Source organism: Triticum aestivum, chromosome 5A, assembly GCF_018294505.1.
Source record: "Triticum aestivum cultivar Chinese Spring chromosome 5A, IWGSC CS RefSeq v2.1, whole genome shotgun sequence".
Taxonomy (NCBI): Eukaryota; Viridiplantae; Streptophyta; class Magnoliopsida; order Poales; family Poaceae; genus Triticum; species Triticum aestivum.
In genome coordinates, this window is record NC_057806.1 from 710,088,701 (window position 1) to 710,097,577 (window position 8,877).

Sequence of the window (8,877 nt, forward strand, 5' to 3'; positions counted from 1 at the left end):
TCGCCTTACACCTCTGAGATAAACAAAATTTCGTCGAGAACCATCCATCTGGCACACGGCAAACAATTTGCCGAGAGCCAAGGGGGGCATCTCGGCAAAATAAAGTATCTTCATGGAGACGGGACGGAGACGGCGGTTGCCTCGTGGCGCATCTTTTCCAAGAGCCATCAAGAGGTTTAAACGGTCTCAAACTGTAACTTTACGATTTCAAAGGAAAGTTAATACCCAGTTTACAATAACATGAGCTCAATCAAGCACCTGTTTTTAGGAGGGACAAATGCCCAACGGTGTAACACATTCCAAGCCACTCCTCAAACAAACATTCCAAGCTGCTCACATCCAAGGTTTTTTTTTCACAAACCGCCCGGCAAATCACGCCGCCCCATGAGAAACCCATACACCGAGTAAAACAAATACTGGAACTTAAAAGAAATGAATTTAAACGGTCGATGTGTAGTTAGACACAACAGGAACTGAAACATATAGCATACCTAACTAGCGATGTTGTAGTGGTAACTAGGGTTTTCCATATCGAGTCCAACCTTATATATAGGCCACTGGTTCGACCCTCGGTCCTGCGGACCTAACCCGTCTGCCAGCAGATAGTTTCTGAATATATTAAGTTCAATAATAATGTATATAAGTGGTACTTACATAATTTTGAATTCAAGATTTGATTTAAATTTTGCCAGTATTTCATGGTTACCGTGGTAACCTAGAATCTCGGTCCCCCGCGAGAAAAAAACATCATTCAAAATCCAAAACCTTGCTCACATCTCAACCGGGACCCTGTTGTACAACTCCTCCTTGTCCAGGCGCGGCTTGGCGACAGCCTGCAGCGGCGTGCTCATGAACATGACAATTCCAGGGGACTCCATCATGTCAACATCCTCCGGCATGGTACCTTCTGGAAGAGACCACTCGAAATGGTGCAGAAGGTGCCCGATCATGGAGGCCACGAGGTTGATTCCCAGCTGCGCGCCAGGACACACCCTCCGGCCCGCGCCGAAGGGGAGCACCCTGAAGTCACCACCCTTGATGTCAATGCTCTCCTCGAGGAAACGCTCCGGCCTGTACTCCAGCGGGTTTCTCCACACATCGGGGTTGCGAGCGATCGCCCACACATTCACCGTGACATCGGCGCCCTTTGGGATGTTGTAGCCGCCGACCTTGACGCTTGCGCTGGCCTTGTGCGGCAGCATGAGCGGCGTTGCCGGGTGCAACCGGAGGGACTCCTTGACGACGGCTAGCAAGTAGGGCAGTTTTTGGAAGTCTGCCTCGGACATGACGCGGTCACGGCCGATGACACTGTCCAACTCCTCTTGCAGCTTCTTCTGCACCCTGGGATACCTGACCAGCTCTGCCATTGCCCACTCGACTGATATGACTGTTGTATCCATTCCAGTAGTGATGATGTCCTGAACACAAGGAACAAATCTTGGGGTGGTAAGCACTAAAGAAATCACAAGAGGGCCCCCTCAACAGATTATCAGGCTGCAACTTCAGTACATAGCAGATATCGTGTACTGCTTTGATGTTGATTTAGCAGTATGAACAAGTTTGGCATTTGCAAGATACGAATATAAAGAGCCACAGTGTGACAATTTTTTTTGGCTAAATACTACTCCCTCCTTCTCATATTAACTGTCGCCCAGCCGAATGTATCTAGACGTATATCAGTGCTAAATCCATTTGTTTGACCAACAAGTAATATGTGAAGGAGGAAATAGTTCGTGATCAATTAGTATTTAACAAAAAAGCATTGGACACGGATTTGGTAAACATGGCTCCACGCGCTGACGCGCACCCCTTATTAATAGTAAAATCAAAAAAATACTAGAAAAAACAAAAAATCTGAACTTTTTTTTATAATATACATAGCTAACCAGTATACTCGTTTCACGAAGAAATCACATCCATGGCAATCTTGGCAAAAATGACAAAATCGAAGCTATATTAAAAAACACACTGTTTGATGAATAGTATGGTCCTAATTGTATTTTCTTCACTAAGAATACCATAGGTGTCAATAGATCACGAAACTTCACACTCGAGTAGAATTGTCGACTAAGTTTCATACCCCGAAATTTCAGATTTTTTTTAAAAATCTTCACCTTTGTATTTTCGCAAAGCATTACCTTATTTGTAACGAGAAAATAAACATGCATTTTCCAATCCCAGCATCTTACACCAACCTTGAGAGAGTGGCATCTCACCAAACGTATATCTAGTAAATTTGGCTAAACTTTCCCTTCTCCCAAAAATCAATCAATGCAATAAAAAGGCAGGGAATGCAACATTTATTCAAATAATGGGAGCACTGACAAGGCATTGATATTTTATTCCACATTAAAAATTGGGACATCTTATGACACTAAAATCAAAATGTACTGTATGAAGATATATTAATTAAATATAAAGGGGCATCCATCATATCCATAGAAGTCCGAAAACTGTGTCATCACTAAGGTCATACTGTTCTCTGAGAGTCAACAGTGCATCCACGAAATGATTCTTGCTACCACTCTCCTCGAGGGCCTTCGCATGCTCTTCTATGATCTTCTTGGTCAGGTGATCCCTTCTCTCATTGTGGGTCTTGTAAAGCTCCTCATTAAGTGGAAACAGCCATCTCAAGTACCAAACATATTCAGCAATAGAGAGAGATGCACCTATTTTTATCCCGTTGTTGACAATACTCTTGAACTCATGCCCTTCTTCGTTAATGTCGCCATTTGCATTCATGAACCGCTTCCCAAAAACTAGCCGTGTTATATTGTTGAAAGACACCATAGCAAGGTGACTCCTCAGAACCAATGGCTTTCCTTCATTACCTAAAAACATTGGAACAATTAATTTACAACTCAACTCAATACGATATTGCTATGAATCTTATAGTATTTTGCTATGAACTTTGCAATTAGAATTGTGTTATTAACAAGGGAAAAAATAGTGTGCTACGACAAAATAGCGCATCCTTTAAAATCTGCTACTATAGCGAATCTATAACGCGCTATAGCAAACGATATATTGTACACTGATTTCATTTAGCAAATCTTGTTATATTTGTTGAATGAATCTTATAACATATTGTTATGAATGTTGCAATTAGAATTATGGTATGAATCTTATAAAATGTTGCTATGAATGCTTTTTCTTGTCAGAATCAGTGTGTACAATGCTTTGGCATCCGGCCTTAGCACGACGATTCGATGGATGGCTCGTATTATTTGTGGTACTGAAATCGGATCCAAAGCGTCGCATAACAGTGCTCTTTTTTTTTGCGGGGTTCTTTTTCCTTTCCATGCAAGCTTGACACTAAGAAAGGTACACAACAGTTAGACATTTTGCTAATCCGGCGAACTCCCATCCCAACACGAGTCTAACAGGAGAAAGCAATTCGTCAACCACTCGACGTACGAGTTTATTTGCAGCAGCAACAATAATGCATGGCATAAGTAATGTCAGTGTGCGGAGGTGAAAAAGAACATAAAAAAGGTGCGATCTCGGTTGCTTGCTTTGCTTACCGGGGCCGATGGCGGCGCGATGGACGGACGCGACCATGGCGGTGACCTCGTCCTCCCGGATGGGGCGGAGCGCCTCGAGTCGCTTCTGCGTGAAGAGCTCAAGATTGCACAGCTTGCGCACCTTGATGTAGTGCGGGCCGTAGTCGGCCCAGACGAGGTCCTGGCCGTTGCGGCTGAAGCGCTGGGTGGAGCGGTTCCGGGTGCGGTTGGCAAGCTGCTGGTCGTGCTCCTTGAGCACCTCCTTGGCCAGCTCCGGCGTGGAGACGACAACGGTGAGGGAGGAGCCGAACCACACGGAGAAGATTGGCCCGTACCGCTCCGCCCACTCCTGGAAGCAGCGGCAACGCACGGGCTTGATCTGGCGCAGGTTGCCTACCACCGGCCACGGGCACGGGCCCGGCGGGAGGCGCAGCCAGTCGAGTAGCGCGAGCAAGATCGGGATCGCCACCAGCGCCAGGACGAAGGGGAGAAGCACCGAGGCCGCGTCCATGGTGGCTACCTATGAGTGACTGCTAGCTTTGTTCTATTCTGTTCCGGGTTGGGAGAAATGGTGGTAGGACATGTACAGGGTGCGTATATGTGAGAGTAGAAACTAATGGGCACATGCAACAGAGAACGAAAATTATCCTGTGGAACAACCAAACTGGTGCACCGGATGCACCAGTGGCTTATGGGCCATGCATCTATTCTATCTATCTACCTTCTATCTATTTTATCTATTCTATCTTCTAATCTATCTATATATCTATCTATCTATACAGCGGCGGGACATACCGACGTACGCCTTCCTGTGCAGCGCCTGCTAGGGCGTGTACAATGATGCTATCTTGAGAGTGGCATGTAGAATAATTGATGAGGTGTAGGAGAAAGAACTCATAAGAAAAAGCTTGTCTTCTCTTATTTGAGAGAAGACAAGAGATGATCTCTTAGCACAATATGTCTCACCATATTTTTAGGAAGGGCTAGTTATTGAAGATAAGGCTAAGAGATGATCCATTGTAGACATTTCTTTTGTCATCTCTAAATTACATGCAAGATCAGGGGCGGAGCCAGAAAATTTGACCATTGGGTTCACTCCAGGACTACATTTCATATAGCTTTATTTTGGTTTGCCAAAGTATGTACCAAGTCTCAAAAAAATTCCTTAATTTTTTTTGAATATTTTGACTCTTCTGACTCGTCATGGCCTCAGAAAGATAAGCCTTGATGCAACATCTCACCAAATCAATCGAAGCATTAAGTTGGATTTGATTTTGCTTTTTTATAAGATCAGTTTGCTTATCAAGAGCAACCTGAATTGACTAAACTTGATTTATCAAAGCATCACATCTTTTTTACTATTACATTATGCAAGCTAATAACACTACCCTTACCCACTAGTAGAAAAATGGTCAAACGTGAAGCACATTAGTGCCGGTTTGAATTTGAGCCAGCACTAATGTGTACATTAGTGCCGGTTTCAACGGCTAGCCGGGCCGCTCTCATTAGTACCGGTTCGTGGCGAATCTTTAGCACCGGTTCGTGCCACGAACCGTTACTAAAGTGAGTGGTGGCAGGATGTTGTCAGTCCGGGGCCCCTCCAGCACCTTTAGTACCGGGTCGTATCACGAACCGGTACTAAAGGTCGTCCTACATAGACCCTTCGTCCACCCGAGCTCGCTCTGTTCTTTCCCTTTCCCCTCTCCTCTATGTTCTTTTCCCTCTTCCTCTCAAGCTCATCACACATTTTGCCCAAGATTTGAAGGCCCCCATCCATTCAAATGATCACAAAGGTTAGCAACTTTTTCCTTTCATCTCTCATTGCTAGATTAGCTCGTGCAATGCTTTATATAGTGATTGATTTTTGAGTTTAGTAATTTGGGAGGAATTATATATATGTCCTAGTATTGGATTTATATGCAATTTGAGGTCAAAAATAACACTTAGTTTGCATATGTAGGTGTGGTTTACTTAGTACCTTCTAAATCTCCGTCGTAACCACCGTCGATCGCTCGCAACGTCCCGTCGCCGGCACCACCTTGTGGTGAGCCTCTTGTTCATGAAGTTTTATATAAAAAAATGATGTTTGTGTGATTTGGATATATAGTTACTCGTATAATTATCTTACCCATACGTTGTTTGTTATACATAGTGCCATGGTTTTGATATCCGTCCCCGTCAGCCCTCGTCCGGGTTATGATTCGGATGTGGTATATTCTCTTTTAAAACTATTCATTGCATTTCGTGTTTAGGAGGTAGATATTTGTATGTAGGAGGTAGTTGAACCGGAAATTCCAACCGACCCTATTGTCGAGAGGTTAAATTTAGTTGAAAGAGAAAACGAGGATTTGATGTAAAAATTGAAAAGAATTGAGGGGGAGAAGATCGAATTAGAGTTGCATGTTGCTGATGTCGTCGATGATCACAAGATTAAGATGGAGAAAATGCGCTTGAAGATTAGAAAGATTAGAAAATATGCCATTCATAGTGAGGCTTGGTATCATTATGTTGTTGGATCAATTGTTACCTTAGTTGCGATCTTGATCGCATTTGTTGTTGCATTTAAATTCTTTAGCTAGAGAGTTATTTGTTTGTTGCATTTAAGTGTTATATGATCTTTATGTATGAACTTTATGTATTGTATTAATTTGATGTTTTCGGTGCTGTGTATTGAAGATGAGTCGGCAATGGATGTACGATGACCGATGCTCTCCCGAGTTCATTAATGGCGTGCGTACTTTTCTGCTTGCGGTTGAGGCAAACAAGCGAGCGGATGGTTTTATGCAGTGTCCATGTGCTGGCTGTAAGAATGGTCACAATTACTCTATGTCAAGAACCATTCACGTCCACCTGTTTGAGTTCGGTTTCATGCCCCACTATAATGTTTGGACCAAGCATGGAGAAAGAGGGGTTATGATGGAAGACAATGAAGAAGAAGAGGATGACGACAACTATCCTGGCCATGGGTTCCTTGAATACGATGATACAACAACGAGGGAAGAAGCTGAGCCGGTAATGTGGGAAGAAGCTGAGCCGGCAATGCGGGAAGAAGCTGAAGAAGAGGCATCGGATGAGCCCGTTGATGATCTAGGTCGGGCCATTGCCGATGCAAAGAGAAACTGCGCAAGTGATTTGGAGAAGAAGAAGTTGCAGCGCATGTTAGAGGATCACAAAAAATTGTTGTACCCGAATTGCGTAGGTGACAAGAAAAAGCTGGGCACCACACTGGAATTGCTGCAATGGAAGACAGAGAATGGTGTATCTGACAAGGGATTTGGAAAGTTGCTGGTAATGATAAAGGATATGCTTCCAAAGGACAACGAATTGCCCGAGAGTACGTACGAAGCAAAGAAGGCTGTCTGCCCTCTAGGGTTAGAGGTGCAGAAGATACATGCATGCCCTAATGATTGCATCCTCTACCACGGTGAGTACGAGGATTTGAACGCTTGCCCGGTATGCGGTGCATTGCGCTATAAGATCAGCCGCGATGACCCTAGTGATGTCGAGGGCGAGCGCCCCAGGAAGAAGATTCCTGCCAAGGTGATGTGGTATGCTCCTATAATACCACGGTTGAAACGTTTGTTCCAAAACAAAGAGCATGCCAAGGCGATGCGATGGCACAGAGAAGATCGTAAGAAATACGGAAAGTTGAGAGTACCCGCTAACGGGTCGCAGTGGAGAAAAATCGAAAGAAAGTACGGGAAGGAGTTTGCAGATGACGCAAGGAACGTATGGTTTGGTCTAAGCGCAGATGGCATTAATCCTTTTGGGGAGCAGTAACACATAGAGAGCAATGAAGGAATAAGGCTATACTGCATGCATATTTGGCTGGTGGAAAGCTCTATGGTTACAGTTTTGCGTAAAGCCAATTTTTCCCTACTGCAAAGGAATAAATTTTTATTTAACTATCATGGTAGTTGTTAAACATAAAGAGTGTAGACACCCTCTCAATCCCAATTAAACATCATCATTAAAACCCAACAAAATTAATTAGAGTAACATGATGAGATTCACATGATAATCCAGGTACTAGATACTCAGGTTGTCCATAACCGGAGACACGTCTAACCATGATTAGTTTATACACTCTGCAGAGGTTTGCACACTTTTCCCCACAAGACTCGATCTCCTCCGTTGGGGTTCTCGCACTACATGGTGTTTGAGAAACGGATGACCGAGACATAGTTTTTCAGAAGCGCTAGCACCTTACGATCGGGTAGACCGTTACACCTACTTTCCCCTACATCTACTAGTCTACCACTGTAAGAGTTCGCATGACTTAATCAACTATGCTAGAGCCCATAGTAGCTTGTGGTTGCACACGGAAGTTTCTAGCATGAATAATCTCATGATCCCTTTGAGTCTGGGTGGCGGTCCAAAAGAAAAAACAGGCAATCGCTGGAATACCCAGGTGCCTCAATCCACCCAAATGTGTGTTTAAGTTTCCACCTTAAATAAACCATTAATTAACAATCTCACATCTGTCATGGATACACTCACCCAATCCACGTCTACTAGCATAGCATGGCAATATAAGCAAACGTAGAAGTAACTCCCAGGGTTTGATAAAGAAACAGGTAATAGGTACTACCTCATCTACTTCCCAAAACCCACAATTTAATTAGATCCTAATCATACAATGTTTGAGGATTGACCTAATGCAATAAAAACTGGGTAGTAGGAGGTATGATCAAAGTGTCACTTGCCTTGCTGATGATCCGTGAAACCTAGGGATTCGAAGTACCAAGCGGCGCACAACGGGTACTCTAACGCAAACAAACAAACAAGCATACAATAACTACTCAACTAATGCACAGGTAAAACTCAAATAAGAGATCTAACCAGAAAGTTCAACTTAAGAACTCCAGTTGGCAAAAGAAATCAAATCGAACGAAGCAACGAAAGACAAACGGCAAAAGAAACAAACTTCGTTTACTAATCTGGATCTAGGTCAAATTTTACAGAGGCAAAAACTTGTTTGAGTTGGTTAAACAGAAAGAGGGTTTTGAGGCGAAACTTCAGGCGCTTGAATCGCCTGATTCTGATAAACGAGCGAAGAGTTACACTAAAACGTAAACCGGATCAGAAATCGCGATTAGAAATAATCGCGGAATAATCCGAGAAAAAGAAAAATGACGAACAGAATAACGAACGAACATTCGTTTTCTGGAACTAAACGATGAACGCTTTCGTTAAAAAAACGAACGAGCGAACGCTCGCTAAATAAATAAACCAAAAACCGATCTATTTAAAAAATGAAACTAGGGTTTTCTAAAAAAAACCAGATCAATTTTTCTCAGAAAACTGGGCGGCGACGGCTACCTCGGCTCGGACTCCGGCGGGGCTCCGGCGGGGTTCCGGGCGGCGTGGGGTG

The 8,877-nt window shown here is 43.7% G+C and overlaps 1 protein-coding gene across 1 annotated transcript; it reads right to left on the minus strand.

Annotated features, from left to right (window-relative positions):
• Positions 1 to 770: 770 nt before the first annotated feature.
• LOC123108593 (cytochrome P450 98A1) lies at positions 771 to 4,053 on the minus strand. The gene is made up of 3 exons (XM_044530350.1): positions 3,525 to 4,053; positions 2,438 to 2,831; positions 771 to 1,419 (listed from the first exon to the last, which is right to left on the minus strand). The coding sequence occupies exons 1-3, from the start codon at positions 4,012 to 4,014 to the stop codon at positions 771 to 773; spliced, it is 1,533 nt and encodes a 510-aa protein (XP_044386285.1). The 5' UTR covers positions 4,015 to 4,053.
• Positions 4,054 to 8,877: the final 4,824 nt, after the last annotated feature.